At 36.0% G+C, this 16,468-nt stretch overlaps 1 protein-coding gene across 1 annotated transcript; it reads left to right on the top strand.

Annotated features, from left to right (window-relative positions):
- Nucleotides 1-4,908: 4,908 nt before the first annotated feature.
- Nucleotides 4,909-10,480, top strand: LOC125865992 (serine/threonine-protein kinase D6PK-like). Its single transcript, XM_049546268.1, has 3 exons — nucleotides 4,909-5,223; nucleotides 6,563-7,859; nucleotides 9,513-10,480. The coding sequence occupies exons 2-3, from the start codon at nucleotides 6,616-6,618 to the stop codon at nucleotides 10,378-10,380; spliced, it is 2,112 nt and encodes a 703-aa protein (XP_049402225.1). The 5' UTR covers nucleotides 4,909-5,223; nucleotides 6,563-6,615; the 3' UTR covers nucleotides 10,381-10,480.
- Nucleotides 10,481-16,468: the final 5,988 nt, after the last annotated feature.

Genomic DNA, 16,468 nt, shown 5'->3' with positions numbered 1-16,468 from the left:
ACTAAACCCTGCCTATTTTTGAAAGAAAATCGTGAAATTTTTAGAAAAGGAACAAGGGTTAATGGTGGGGAAGAAGGAACAATTGTTTATTTAAGTTGGGGAAGATGACCGTTGGAGAAGTACAATCTTCTTACGCGCCTAGAGGAGGTGTTCACACCTCCTATGATAGATCATCACTCAAGTGTGTAGTAAATAGAGAAATAAAATGTTCAGGGGTGATAGGACACCCGTGAAATTGGAGTGTGTAGTTGGAATTTCGGGTATAGGTTGGGGGGGGGGTTTAGACCATTTTCTCTATTAAAAATAATAAAATAATATATTTTTTCAAATTATAATATAATTTTAGAAAAATTATTCAATTGTAGACTCAAATCCAATTATCTTAGAAAAAATGGTGCTAGCTAATGAATGCACAACATAAAATAACACACATGTTATAAAAAAATTGACTTTAGATTAATAAGAAGGCACAAACCGATTGGTGATCCCCTAAAGTTGGCATCAAATTTCACTTAGACACCTTAAATGGACGATGTTTATTTTAGACACCTCATGTAGGCTTCTGCTGTGTCATTTTGACACTTTTTACTGACATGTCAAAGTGAGTGTGATACACTCAACAATAGCCCGTGAAAGACTTTATTTGGCCTTTTTATTTTATTTTCTCTTCTTCTTCTTCATTTCTCAAGCCATCACCTCCCACAATTTTTTCAAGCTTAACTCCTTCAATGGAAATCAAATTGTTTATTCAAATTCATTGTCAAGCCATTTTTTTTCATTGTAGTGCTTTTCTAAATCTACCATCACCTCCCTCTACTTTTTTTCGCCGAAAAAATGGACACCAACACCCATATTTCATATTTCTTCTCTCTTTCTTTCTTCCTCTCCCTCTTTTCTTATCATAAAACAACACTAAAAAGAAAGAAAAATAATAAATATGAAAAATAAAAGAAAAGAATAAAGTTTTTAAAAAAGCACAAAAGAGATTTGTGTGAGTAATGAAAAAAGACGATGTTCGATCAAGTTACCATCACCGCTCTTCATCTTTTTTGCCGGAAATAATAAATATCAACACTCCTATTTATTTTTTCTTTCTTTTTCTCCTTCCCTCTTCCGGTCCTCCCTTCTCTTTTTCTCTCAAAACAAAATCAAAATAGAAAGATAAAAAAGATTTGAAACAATTTTAAAAAGTAGATTAATAAAATAAAGAAAATTATTGGGTGTAGTGGAGAAGACAACTACCATCAGGGTGTGGGGGAGGGGGTTAAATTGATTTTTTTTAGAATAACATTTTTATTTTATTTACTGAATAGTTTTTAAAATAATTTTAAACTTAAAATAACACGTGTAATCATTTAATTGATTGTTTGTCATGTCATCAACGAGTGTATTACACTCTCCTTCAGTTTATTGCTTATTATTAAAAACAATGTCAAAATGACACATCGGAACCCTACATGAGGTGTCTAAAATGAACATCGCCCAGTTAAGGTATCCAAATGATACTTGGTGCCAAATGATTAAGTTTCATTGCCCTTATTATTTGTTCTTTCAAAATCTTTTCTCATTCTTCACTGATTTATATAATGTCTCCAACAATATGCCTTTGTCTCATTAGTCTATTTATCTTTTCTTTGCTTCAATCAAATACATCGATGTCAAGTATTTTATTTTCTTCTCTTTATCAAGAACACTCTATTTTTCTTGTTTTATGTTTATTCTTTATCCAGATTATTTTGTTTTGTCCTCTTTATCCCGAGTCACTCTGGTTTTCATGTTAGTATTTGTGCTATTTTGGTAATTTTGTTTTCTTCTCTTTATCAAGAGTCAGATTGTTTTTCCTATTTTTTGTTTATTTCTTTATCCAAGTTATTTTGATTTGTTCCCTTTATCATGAGTCACTCTATTTTTCATGTTAATATTTTTATTATCTTTTGGTTGGTTTATTTCTTACTAATTGAGGTAGTGGAGGTTTCATGTGGATGGATATATCACTAAAGGTTTCTCGATATTGTTTTTTCCTGAAACAATCAAGGTCTCCTAAAGATCTCCAATAGTACTTAAGTTTTCAATAATAATAGTATAGTGATATTTGTATTCCCTGCTGACTCTATCTATGGCTTGATTTTAACAAGTTAGATTCATCAAAATTGTTCGTCCCTCGAACAACTTCATAGTAAGAGACCCCTTTATGAAATTGACCAATCAAATTTTGTATAGGAAGTCGCCTGCTTCTCTTTCAGTATTTCAGAAATCAAACCATGAAATAGTTGTGATTACTAATGCTACTACAACTGATGCAAGAACAAAAGTTAAAGCCCATATTTTGTTTCTTTTTCTTATGCTACAACATCTCGATTATATTTAGTATACTTCAGCTTCACTTCAAAGTTTCATATAAAATTGAATGGAGATGAGCTTAAATGGAGTCAAACAAATTGGCTTTATCAAAATTGTCTGTGCACCCATCTCAGTACTCAATTTGAAGGTCAACTTATTGGAAGGTGAACTCTCAGCTCTTACTTTCTCCAATCTCAATTGACTTGGTATAATCGACCTCTTGAGAATAAATTCTTCATTGAAAGCATTCCACAAAGCCTTTTTTATGCAGGCCATTAACTACAATCTGTCAGGCTTCTAACCATCTAAAAAGAAATATCTTGTCTAGAATAATGTCTTTACAAGCTCTGTCCGTCCTTTTAGTCTCCAATAACAGCCTAACCAATTTTGTAGGGACAATAAAAGTCCTTAAGGGTTGTAAGAAATTGTCACACTAATCCTCATCAAAAAAATTTATAATGAAACTTTGTCTGATAATAAAAACTTGATTTGGTCTGAATATTTTTAAAAAATCTCCAACTTTTAAGTCTGGGTGATTGTAATTCACCAGACAGATTACCACATGGCTGATTAAACTTGGGAGGTAGATGTTCTAGACCTTTCTATGAATCAAATCACAAGCAAAATTTCAGGTTTGTTAGGGACTTTATAAAATTTATTTTAATAGGATATGTCTCATAATTTTATTTATAGAGGCTTTCCGGTCGAACTTACTTAACTGCGAAGACTTCCATCATAAGAGTCTATTGATCAGGTAGACATAAGTGCTTTAAAATTGCATGTGTTGGTTTAATGGCTGGTTAAACATGGGAAGGTAGATGTTCTAGACCTTTCTATGAATCAAATCACAAGCAAAAATTCAGGTTTGTTAGGGACTTTATAAAATTTATTTTAATAGGATTTGTCTCATAATTTTATTTATGGAGGCTTTCCGATCGAACCTACCCAACTGCGAAGACTTACATCATAAGAGTCTATTGATCAGGTAGACATCAGTGCTTTAAAATTGCATGTGTTTGCTTAGTCAAATAATTCAACAGAAACGCTATCAGATTTATGAAAGAACTAATGAAAACTAAATTTTGAGTAGCTGTAGGATTATGAAGAATATCTTTAGAGCTTGGACCTAAGGTTGGTAATTTAGAGTCATTACCTAGAGTTAATTCCTCGGTACTTTGATATTCATAGTGAATGCCAAAGTTATCTAGATCAGATGTTAACTGATGCGTGGTGCCACTATCCATCAACCTAATTTGAGTAGGTGAATGCTGGGTATTTTCTAGGTTGTCAGAAACTCGAGTGCTAGTAGATTTCTTGGGTGATGGGTAAACTTGTGCGATATAACCTTTACCTTCACACTTGTGATAATTGTTGACATGCCAGAGGTTGAAGATAAAATGTAAATGGAACTTTGAGTATAGTGTGCTATGAGAGCTATGACATTAAGAGTCTCATCTCTTTAAAGATCTCTCTTCATTCAATAATAACCTATATAAAGCATCAAATCATATATCCTCTTGACACGATTCAAGTGATCTTGTAAAGGCATGATAGGCTGATCCCAATCTAGCAAGAACAAATTCAAATAAATCATCATTAGTAAACGGATGTTGCAATGTAGTCAACTTGTCCACAATTCCTTTTACCTTTTGCACTTAGGACTCAATACTAGTTTGTCTCTCTGCAATGTGTGTAGTGTTGTTTTCAACTCATGAATTTGAGGCTTTGAACCTGAAGAATAAGCAACAACTAGTTTGTTCCAAGCTATTTGAGCCGTCTCAAACCAGCTAGTTGGCGTAATATTCTTTCGAATATGGAAGCAATGATCCAACTTAGCACAAGTTGATCAACTCTTACCCAAATATGATAGTTTGAATTAGGTTGATACTAGACAAAAACTGCCCTGGAATCACCTGACTACCATCAATATAATGACCAAGTCCCAAACCTTGAACCATCGAAAGGAACTAAGTTTGCCACAATAAAAAAATTCGTAAGTTTAAGTGGTAACTAATGCGCAAGACTAGGGGACGGTAGAGTGGTGAGCATGGAGGTTTGTGTTCCAACGGTTATTTCCTGCAGGGAGGAACTTGGTGAGATGTTATCATCCACCATTGAAGTTGCTGCGTAACTTCTGTTTTCTTTCTGGTCGTGCGATTTAAAATAGGATTGTTTTAACCTCTTAAGACTCTGATATCATGAAATACTTTCTCTTTATGTGTATTATAAATATACTGCATAGTCATAGACCAAGCCATATACAGTTAATAACAATCCTACGCAAACTAAGCCACAAATAAACAAAATCTATTCGTATAACATAAGTAAGTGTTATCCTTGTTCAATTAGTATAGATATTTTTTAAGCTTCAATAAGATTTTAGTAGGATAAAACATAGTCCCCTTACATGTACTTTTTTCTTTTGAGTTGGATTTGGTTTTAAAATTTTTTTATAATCTCTTACATTTGTCCAACTCTAATGGGCAGGCATGGAAACTTTATAAGTAGTTTTGTCTCAGTCACCCTCTCTTTCTATTTAAAAAATTGCAAACACATCCACACTTTCACTGTGCGTGGTCAGTAAAACACATGACTAAAGCTAAACACAAAACCAAGAAAGAAGAGAAAGCAAAAGCGTCTGCACCTCCGTAGTCCTTTCCCCCTATATGTATGCAAATTGCAATGCCCCCTTCTAGAACGGCTATATTTACATTTTCATCTACTGCCATTAGGATTAACACTTTTGGCTTAGTAGCAAGCAATATATATGCTGCCATTTTTTTGAGCTTTAAGTTTAATTTCTTCTTTCACATTCTTTAAAAATGAGATTCCCAGTTGAAGAGATGGAGGTCATTTTCAGATCGGGCTAAGCTACTACTAGTGGTATTATTTTGTTGCTTTCAATTTTTGAGTTCGTTTTCTTTCCTGCCACTAATTTGTTGATTTGTGTTCTACTATTTGTGTAGAATTCAATTAATTTTTGTGATTCTCTCTTCTGCACTAGTTCCTTTTGCTACTGACTTTAGAAAAATACAATGTAAGGTGAGAAGAAGGGAAATATGTATGTACCATTCTATATTATGGGGTTGAGAGTGACAAAATTAGCTCATAAAATCATGATCCATCCACCCGTTTAGGTTTGGATGGGTTAATGACCTATTTATTTTATTAACTCACTTCATTTTGACTTGCTTAATTCAGCCCATTTAAAAATTAGAGTTCATATGTAGCCTAGATTGACCTATGGGAAACTTTGTGTAAACATTTTCAAAAACAACTTTTTATTTGAGTGTTATATATAGTCATTATAAGAAACAAGTTTTGTTAGGTACGCAACAAGTTATAAGAAAACAAACTAAAAAATTTAAAATTTAGTAAAAACTGGACGGATTAGGTTATGACCTGATCTTTTGCTCAACCTGTTTCACCCCAAGTAACTTTTGGGTGGGTCAGTTACTCAGTTATTTATTAACTCAGCCATTTTGACATCTGCTCAACTTGCCCATTTGACACTCCTAGTAGCGGTGTCCATTTTCTCTTAGTATTTGATTGTTAAATCACAAATGATTATAGCCATTTTCCTGCAGCTTCTTGAGTATTATCCCATTCTGTAGCGACTGGGGCTGTCGAAACTTTGTGAAATAATTAGGTGACTCAGGGTGATATGTTGGATGTATGTGATTCAATAGTTATTTTAACATTTCAACACGTCCCTTCATGTGCAGTTCTAGTTTTCCTTGGTTGAGCACATGGAACTATTTTGTTGATGAGCGAAGATGATAATTGATTCTATGAACTGCCTACTTTGAAGGCATGTTGAATGATGTGAACCATCTCATTTAAAAGTTTTAATGATACAACATTTTGTTTATTTATTTGGGTCTGCAGCAGTTCATGTCCCCATTCTTGCTTTCTCTTTTGGTTGTTAAATTACATTATCACGTGGTGCAACTAAGAACTTAATTAATAATCTGAAATATGAAGATATTCCTAAATATATGTTATACATTTGTGTGTACATAAAGGATGAAAATGAACTTTTTTTTTCCGTAAAAGTACTCTTTTCTTATGTTGCCGTATTCAATGTGCTGGTTTTTTCAGTTACTGCTTAACAAGATACAACTTTTTGAAATGATGGCATGCTTCTAAGTAGAAACAATCCTAGTGGATTTTATTCACGTTTGTTAGTCATGTATGAATCAACTCTTATTGATATTTGCAGTTCTACGGAGCTTCTCATAGTGAGATACTTATGATGATAAATAGCAATCAGAGATGAAAAGGACACCTGAATCAGGAAAACCACTAGCCGAGAACCGTATTGAGGCTGAGGTGACAAATATTTACCCAACCTTTAAAAAAGAGGTGGGAACTATATCCGATGTCCATGACTTTCTGGAGATGGACTTCACTGTTCCTCTTGAAACATGGAAAGGAAACCACTCATATCAGGAGCAAGAGGAACTTATGCCTAATGCTGGTACAATCAAGCGATGTGATGACTCACTTGAAGATAGTGGCTTTATGACATTCTATGGAGCAAGTCATCCTCCAGAACCTGTTGATACCGACCTAATGAAACCAGTCTATGTACCAATTGGTCCTAATAAAGTAGACGGTAAATGCCTATTGAAAAACATGTCTCTGAAGGGTTCTTCCCTGGATGATATTTCAATTGAGGTTCTTAACATGAAACCTAGTTCATTTCTTCTTTCACCTGCAGAGAGATGGGCTGAAAATCCAAATGATCTTGGTGTAGTATCCTCTCCATTTATGGTTCCTCGTCCATCTCAAAATATGTTAGCAAGTCTACCCCCTGATTCTGAAGAAAAAGAATGTCTTTGGGATGCATCATTATCACCAAGCAGCAATGTGAGTCCATATAGTAGCATTGATAGTGCTGGTATTGGCACAGCTATGAGCATTCCTAACAGCTGCACAAGAACATATAGGAGTGATCGGTTGCTGAGTGAAAGCTTGCTTATTATGGATGGAAACTGTGAGGGCACTAAACTGATTATTCAAGGGGATTCACTAGAAAGTGCTAAAACTAGCTTTAGCAGGGAAAGTGATAGCAGTGAACTTAGTGATGATAGTAACTGGAGTAACATTCCCGGCAGTGCCAATAAGCCGCACAAAGGGAATGATCCCAGATGCAAGGCTATTCTTGCAATACGGGCACGTGATGGTATATTAGGCATGAGTCACTTTAGGTTAGTGAAAAGACTTGGCTGTGGTGACATTGGCACTGTTTATCTTTCAGAGCTAAATGGGACTTGCTGCGATTTTGCAATGAAAGTGATGGATAAGGCATCGCTTGCAAGTAGGAAAAAATTAACCCGTTCTCGGACAGAAAAAGAAATCCTTCAGCTGTTAGATCACCCATTCTTACCAACCTTGTATACTCATTTTGAAACTGACAGATTTTCATGTTTAGTCATGGAATATTGCCCAGGAGGAGATCTACATACTCTACGACAAAGACAGCCTGGGAAGCATTTTTCAGAGTACTCTGCAAGGTACGGTTCTTGTTCCATTCTTCTCTCTTATATGCAACAAAAGATAAAACCTCCTCTAAGCTTGTTTTTGATAAGCTCTTACACCTAAGTTCCAAACATAAGTGTAATCCTCCACTAGTTTGACATTCCTTGTATGGTATAAAGCCCATCTCTCTTGAAACAGAACTTGGTAATTTGTTAGGTATCTGCAATGGAAATAGTTATTCATCTTACTGGCTCATTGATTCACTCTTATCTATTGAAACTCCATAAGCTGGCAATACGCGTGCTTTACTGGGAAAGGACTGTTTTGACAGTTTGTTTCTCTAATTGCTTTGCGTGCTAGTACCGGTAGAGGAAGTTGATTGTTTCTTAATGATTATTACCCAATTTCTGTTTAGTGCCAAATGGTAAATGCTCATAATGTGTTAAGATCCTCAAGCTGTGTATCATTTTGAGAAAATAGAGATTTTCTGAATATTTCATGATTTTAAGGCTCCTGCTTGTTCACAGCTCATGATGTCTTGTTCTCATAATATGTACTTTTCTTTGTGTCTTCTGGTTCTTAGTTTTCATCCAAATATTATTCTTGGTTAGACATCCATATTTTTAATGAACAATTCAGAGATATTACCAACTATGAGAAAATTGTTCAGAAGTTTACTAATTTCGTAGTGGTGCTTGACCAGTTGATATGTCTGATACTCAGACACTGTTGTGGCTTGGTTTCTATTTATGCCATGAAAATTGAGGCCTTAGTAAATAGTATATGCTGAGAGGGAATGCCTCATTTGGTTCAACTTTTCTCCTTGCTGGCAAAGAAAATATATCATTAAGTTAGATGTTTTATTACATTAGGATTTTTATAGTGAAGAAGTTCTTGATCCGTCTTTGCAACTTTTTGATCCTGTTCTTATTCATTTTTTTTTTTGTTTTTCCTTAATAATTGTGGAGTCTGGGCCAGCTTGCATGCACCTCGGCTAATTCCACGAGCTACCCGCTACCTTTCACTAGTTCAAATATGGGTGATACAGAATACAAAGGCTTGGACTGATGTGAAGAAATCATCTTTTGTTTTTGATCTTATTATTTTTCATTTTCCTTTTTTCCTGTCACCAATTATTGACCAGAGAAGATGGATAATTATAACAACATATTATATGGGTAGGATATGAAACTGGAACAATACCAAGAAAATTATAATGGATCCTATGCAAGAATGACACGTGTAAATCATTACATGATCTACATTTTATGAACTAGTTGGGATTGTTGGTGCACCTACATTTTTCTGATGTTTGCCTGGAGCATTTTGGTTTGTTCAGTATTTTTACATTAGGGTCAAAATGTAGAGAACCTCTTCAATTACAGAACTCCTAATTTGTCTTAAAAGACAAAATTCGTGAGTATTGGAAAGGTATGGGTCCAAATGGAGTGAAACAAATGTTGAGGAATTGTGTAGTCGACCCTAACTAGTTCTGTATAGATACATAGCTACTGTTGTATGGGCAGGATGTAAAGCTCAATCCAGGAATATGATTAGACGTTATATGCTAGCTGTGTTTTCCTTTTCTTTTGGTTTTAGTTGGGGCTTTGGAGAATCTTGGCCCTTTTTGTTTATCTTGAGCTGTGGAGTTCCTTAGTCAGAGTTTAATTAACCTGTTTATGCAACAGGTTTTATGCTGCAGAAGTTTTATTGGCTCTCGAATATCTTCACATGCTAGGTGTACTTTACCGAGACTTAAAGCCTGAAAATGTTCTAGTGCGTGATGATGGCCACATCATGCTTTCGGATTTTGATCTATCCCTGAAATGTTCAGTTTCACCTATGGTCATAAGGACATCATCTAATGATCCCTCTAAACGAGGAGCTGCATTATGTGTGCAGCCAGCCTGTATTGCTCCCACATCTACATGCATTCAGCCAACATGCTTCCTCCCCCGAATATTTTCTCAAAAGAGCAAAAAGATATCACAAAAGCCTCGAACTGAGCCTGGTTTTCCTGCTAATGCTATGCCTGAGCTAGTTGCAGAACCTACTGCAGCACGGTCAATGTCATTTGTTGGGACTCATGAATACTTAGCCCCTGAAATTATCAAGGGAGAAGGCCATGGCAATGCAGTTGATTGGTGGACATTTGGCATATTTCTGTATGAATTACTATATGGTAAAACCCCATTCAAGGGATCAGCAAACAGGGCAACTATTTTCAATGTAGTGGGACAACAGCTCAAGTTTCCAGATTCTCCTGCAACGAGTAATGCCAGCCGCAATCTTATTCAAGGATTGCTCATTAAAGAGCCTCAACACCGTCTCGGGGTGAAAAGAGGAGCAAGTGAGTTAAAGCAACACCCTTTCTTTGAAGGTGTTAATTGGGCACTGATTCGTTCCAGTACCCCACCTGAAGTGCCAAGACAGGTTAAAGTAGAGCTTCCACGCAAGTTTAAGCAAGTGAACCCTGTTGAAGTTTGCAGTAAAAGAAATGCAGGAACAAATGTGAACTCTGGGGGTAATAATTATCTTGACATTGAGTTCTTTTAGTCTAGGAATATATAATTATATAGGATTCTTGTCTACAATTTTATCAGCTTCCTTTAAGCAAACTCCATCCTAATAGTACTATAATATTCCCTTACCTTAATAGGACTACAATTTCTGTAGTTATTATATTTTACTATAAATATATTATTACCATAGTTATATTATCCCCTCAAGTTGGAGCATGAGAATCCCGAACACCCAACTTCTGAAATAAGTGTTCATACTGTGACTTGCCCAACACCTTCGTAAAAATATCAGCTAACTGCTCATGCATTGGAAAGTAGATCAGAGAGATACTACCAAATTGCAACTCATCCCCAACATAATTAAAATCCACTTCAATGTGTTCGGTTCGTTCATGAAAAGCCAAATTTTACGCAATATATAATTCCACTTAGCTGTCAGAATACATCCTAACTAGACGGTGCTACACGCCTAAACTAGTCAAAATACCCTTTAAGCATTTCATTTCCACATGGTCAACGCCGTCGCTGATATTCCACCTCTGCTGAAGAGCAGGACGCAATGAGTTGGTTTTTAGTATTCCAAGACATGAGTGTATTTTCAAGTGTAATGAACTACCTGATGAGAGATCTTCATGTTAGTAGGCATCGTGCCCGGTTTGAGTCGCATCGTGCCTAGTTTGAGTCACATCATCCACAACCTCAACTCCTTTTCTCATTCTCCTTGCCAAGCTTTCTACGTGTGACATGAAGTAAATTATGATAATGTAACTGTCCTCCTAGTCGTGTTGTGAACTTTACCATTTTTAAACCTCTTCGATTGATAACTTGCGTGGATAAATGACACGATTTTTGAGGTGATCAAATGAGTTTAAGAGAAGATACTTAATTTTGTGAGTATAAGTGAGATATGCATAACGATTCTTTATATCATGGCACCTTAGTTTTTTCTTAGACATGTTCAAGGATAAACGTTATTTTAACTGAGGGAGAATGTAATATTTCTATTTTTTAATGAAGAATTAGTTTGTGCTTAACCAAGATGTGAAGAATGAAAAAAAGAACAGAATGCAGATAAAGAAAAAAAAAGAAAGAGAGGAAAAGAGAAGAGAAAAATAAGAGTATTCATACACTATGAAGATAATGATTCTCATCTTTTCAATGAATTTTTTATGTAATTATGGGTAGATTTTTAGGATAGAAACATGAAGAAATTATGCTAAGTTAACAAAATATAGTCTTAGGGTTCTTAGAATAAAATCTTGATTTGGGGGGTCGAATATCGACCCATTTTAGCTGAAATTCGACATGCAAGTTTGTTATAAGGCTCATCCATATACCTTCTTGTAGCTATTTTTGCTCCAATTTAGCTCGAATTAGTTGGCTTTGCATTCCAGTCCATCCTATGAGTCTTTTCTTATTGTTTCGAGCCCAAAATGAAATTAATCATGTCTAATAGCTCATCACAACATATCATCAATAAACACAAGGATAATAATAAGATTATACTCGGAAAGTAGCTAAAATATTGTGTTTGAATCCGTAAATAAACCTAGATCAATATTCTATCCATCCGGATGCAACAAAGAGAATCGTAATTTGAGTTAGCACTACTGGTGGTGTAGAAGGAAGCTGGATATTGCAGAGTTTGTATCTATGTGCTTGAACTATCAGCAGGTGGAGTATGAGGACCAGAGGCCAGGCGGTTTGACTTAGAAGTTATCCATTCCTGAGTAGAAATGAGAGCAAATAACAATGGACTTTGAGGTAGGCTTTCCAAGTACTTTTTGAAGATTTGATATTGTTTGACTCATCATTGATAGATTGACAAAATCTTCTCACTTCATGCCAATTTAGACTACGTAAAGTTCAGAGAGATTGACTCAGATATACATTCGAGAGATTATCCATTTGGATGGGGTGTTGGTTCCCATCATTTCAGATAATGGTACTCAATTCACATCACATTTAAGTAGGTTGATTTAAGAGAGTTGGGTACTTGAGTTGAGATTAGCATAACTTTTTGTCTGCATACTAATAGTCGGTCTGAGAGGACTATTTAGATTTTTGAGGGCATGCTTTAGACATGTGTGATTGATTTCGGAGGTCAGTGGGACCAGTTTTTGGCTTTGGCAGAGTTTGCGTATAATGATTGCAACTATTCAATAATTTAGATGGCACCATTTGAAGCATTCTATGGTAGGAGGTATTAGTCTCTGATGGGTGAGTTAGATGATTTTGAGGTTCGACCTTGAGGCACCGACTTGCTATGTGATTTCATGGATAGAGTCATGGTAGAGTTTGGGTGATCTAGAAGAGCTTGGTACTACCCATAGTAGGCATAAGAGTTGCGCCGATAGGCCAGTGTGTGCCTTAAAATTTATGGTTTGAGATCAAGTATTCATGCAGGTGTTTCCCATGAAGGGCATGATGAGGTTAGGGAGGAAAGGCAAGCTTAGACCTAGATTTATCAGACCTTTCGAGATTTTACGATGTATTGGAGAGGTGGTTTATGAGTTAGCCTTACCTTCAACTCTTTCGGATGTTCACCTTGTTTTCCATGATTTCATATTGAAACTGTATGAATTGAATGAGTCTCACTTGTTTCGATGGAATTCAGTTCATCTTAATAAGCCATATGCTTTTGAAGATGAGCCTTTGGCTATTCTAGACAAGAAGGTTAGGAAGTTGAGGTTATATTCCTTCGGTTAAGGTTCAATGGAGGCATCTTCCGATCGAGGAGGATACTTGAGAGGCCGAGCTTGACATGCAGACTAAATGCCCTCACTTATTTAGCCTTCAGGTACTTCATTTTCTTTAACTTTCGAGGACGAAAGTTCTTTTAGTGGTGGATTTTTTAATGACCCTCATGGTCATTTACTTGCTTTTGCATGTTTTTACAATTTTTCCCTTCCCATAACTTTTGTGATATATTTGTAGTTTTTTGGGATGGGTGGCTTGGTTCCCAAGGTGTTCGGGAGAGTTTTGGTTGAGTTTTCCCTAGTTTGGAGATGTTGTTTTGAAAGGGTTGACTTCAATCAATATTATCGGTAAATGGGCTTGGATGAGATTTCTTCATTGCAGTTGGCTCCAAAATATTGATTTTGGTCTAGTAGGACCTTTGGTTTGGGTCTTGAGGTCTGTAATTTGATTTTGCAGTGCTTGTTTTTTTGTTATTTTAGTTAAAGTGTTAACTTTGGTCAATATTTCATCAAAAATAACTTAGGATGGTTGTTTCGTCAATTTTGTTGAGTTCAAAATATCGTTTCTAGTTGGGTCGCATGACAATTTGTGTTCCAGGACTCAAAATTAATCCCAAGGGTTTGTTCAAGGATTTCGTAAATTAGTTGAAGCTGTTCATGTAGATGGTCTTGTGGATCCACTCCAACGGAGATCTAGATTCACCAGTGAAAGCTGATGATGTCAGTGGCCGCTGCTGCTTCGGAGCTTAGGTGCTCAAGCGGGGATGCACCTGCAGGATTGTGGCCGCTCTTGTAGATGGATGAAGTTAATGGCCCCCACTCCTGCGGGGACTTCTTCTCACCCGCGCCATTGCACCTACGATGAATGTCCACCAAATAACAATTGCAAAGTGTTTCAAAGCTTCTTTATCTTTCATTTTCTAAGTCTTAGAAGACTTATTTCCTCCATTGTTGAAGCTCGGCTAGAGAGTATTTTCACCATTTCTTGATCATTTAAGTTTATTTTGAGGTAAAACTTCTCCCCATCTCTTTTATTATTCGTCTAAGCTTTAAATTCACATTTCATCTTTGAATTGGACCTTTCATTTCATGATTCTTTCAATCTTTAAATTGAGATTTTTGGACTATTTAAGGTTCAAAATTACTCTTGTCTTTGCTCAATTTTAAAGCATGGAATACTTAACCCGAGGGGAGCATGATTGTGGATTAATATGTTTCATCGATGGGTCTAAGGGTCAACTTTTGACATCTGAATTTCATTTTATCAATATGAGTATCGTTAGCCCCATATTGACTTGTAAAATGTGTTTTTGATAGAGTGACAATGATCCAAGGCTCTTCAAAATAAAAAAGCTTCTGAGTGATGGTTCATGTTTGGAGTTCGACTTTGAGATAGGTTACAACTTACCCTTTTTAGACTTATCTTGGTTATATTCTTTATTTTATAAATTCCATGATCATTAGGGTTGATTATAGGGTAAGATTAGGCTTAAATGATTCTTATATATGAATTGAACATTTTCGGGACTTTAGAATTGTGCTTTTCCCTTATGCCTTGATGAGTCGGGAATTTCAACTCATTTAGGGCTAAATATAAAGAGTTTTAGTGTCCTTAATGCCTATTTTATGCTGTAAACTGATGTTAAAGTGCTAATTTGCAGCTATGAAGGCAAAAGAGCAAGGCAAGGACATTATCGGGGGAAAATAAGCGGAAAAGCTAAAAAAGTAGAAGACAAGCAAGGCTGATGATCGCCAAGCCGAGTGTCAGCTCGCCAAAAGTTACAACAAGCCAGCCCAGGGACAAATTCAACTCGTCGATAGAAAGGACAATTTGGCAATTCACCGACTTGATCGGAGATGGAGACTTAGCTCGCCCAAAGTTACAAAATGATTGGTGAAAAGGCAAACTAAAAAGGCGATATGAAGGAAGACTTGGCGCATCGCCGAACAGGTCGGCGAGCCCGACCTGGATCACCTAAAGTCACAACAAGGGAGTGATGAAAAGTCAAGCCAAGAAGGTGATGGAAAGAGACATTTGGCGCATTGCCGACCTGGTCGACGATGCTCGACTTATTCCGCCAAATAGTCCTAAAGCTAAATATTTGGGAAAGTATAAATGCGACTTGTAAAATATGTAACAGAGTTTGGAGATCTCCCTTCCAATCTAATTCTGGGTTTTTGATATGAGACACTCTAAACATTGTTTTTAGTCTTTGGAGTAGGAATTTAGAGTTGGGTTTTGATTTTGAACTGATTTTGAGCATTGTGAAGACCTGTAATTTGTTACCCAAACTGATGGAGAATATAATTGCTAACATTTTCTTGCTTTTTATAATGTTTGGCTAAAACCCCCATTCTTGGGGGGTGTGATTATGTGATTAAATGTTTCAATTAGCTTATGAGTGTTAATATTTACTGATTTAATTGTTGATTTGAAGTGGGTTCAATTGATAGTTGAGTTTTAATTGATGAATTATAGTTGCAAATACAGTTCTAGCTTAGTATTCTAGGCTTGCTTGAGAAGAGGTTTTAGAATTAAAATTATCAATTGATGATTGTAGTGATTGGGTTATTATGGATTCAGCTTGAGAAAGTGGGTCTGAATTCGATCCTACCAATCTAGCTTGAGAGAGTTGATTAATTGAGGTTTTGGGATGTTTAGATTGTTGGGCTTGTCGAGGTTCAAGAGAACTCGTTTGATTTGTAATAGTTGATTGAAAAGTAGCTGTTACACTTAAAGCCTAGCCTACCCACTAAGATTCAACGACTTTTAGTAAATAATAATCACCCATATAGCGAAATTGGCATTTAATCGATCACATCCTCAAGGATCCCTCTCTACTTGATTACTCCCCTATTTTCGTAGCAGTTAATTGTTCACTCTAATCCCCCCAATTGACACTAGTTGTCAAACCCCTTCAATTTACTTTAATTGTTTCGATAATATCTACTTCTACAAACGATTAGAACACTCTTTTCAATTCGTAATTGAATTCTCTATTGTATCACTCCTTGTGGGATTGACCCTAACTCTTCGTTGGGTTTATACTTGATTGTGACCACCTACACTTAGAATTGGATGAAGTGTAGTTGAGCGTTATCAAAAAATGGTGCCGCTGCTGGGGAGTGGTGTTTAGAATTCTTTTAGTGAAGTTTAGTTGTGAACTAATCTTGTTGTAGTTGAATCAACTTATTTTTGTTTGTCGTTGGCTGCTTTTGAACAAGTGACGGAATGAGTATTAACGAGAGCAATGCTAGACAACTTGGACACAATGATGACATCGGTAACTTGCACGATGTCAATGACGATCAGTTGGAAGTGCGGGTGCTATTCGGTTGCCTTCGGTTGTGGGTAATGTGGTATTTCATGTGACTAGCACTATGTTGCAACTGTTGCAAACGAAGGGTTTGTTTGGAGGTCTA

Source organism: Solanum stenotomum, chromosome 5 (assembly GCF_019186545.1).
Source record: "Solanum stenotomum isolate F172 chromosome 5, ASM1918654v1, whole genome shotgun sequence".
Classification (NCBI taxonomy): domain Eukaryota; kingdom Viridiplantae; phylum Streptophyta; class Magnoliopsida; order Solanales; family Solanaceae; genus Solanum; species Solanum stenotomum.
Note: the sequence above shows the minus strand (reverse complement) of the source record. Positions and strands in the feature narration are given on the sequence as shown.

Excerpts from the sequence above, each read along its gene's own strand:
- LOC125865992 (XM_049546268.1), top strand. The coding sequence starts at position 6,616 with ATGAAAAGGACACCTGAATCAGGAAAACCACTAGCCGAGAACCGTATT. Across the intron at positions 7,860-9,512 it reads TTTTCAGAGTACTCTGCAAG|GTTTTATGCTGCAGAAGTTT; the intron begins GTACGGTTCTTG and ends TTTATGCAACAG.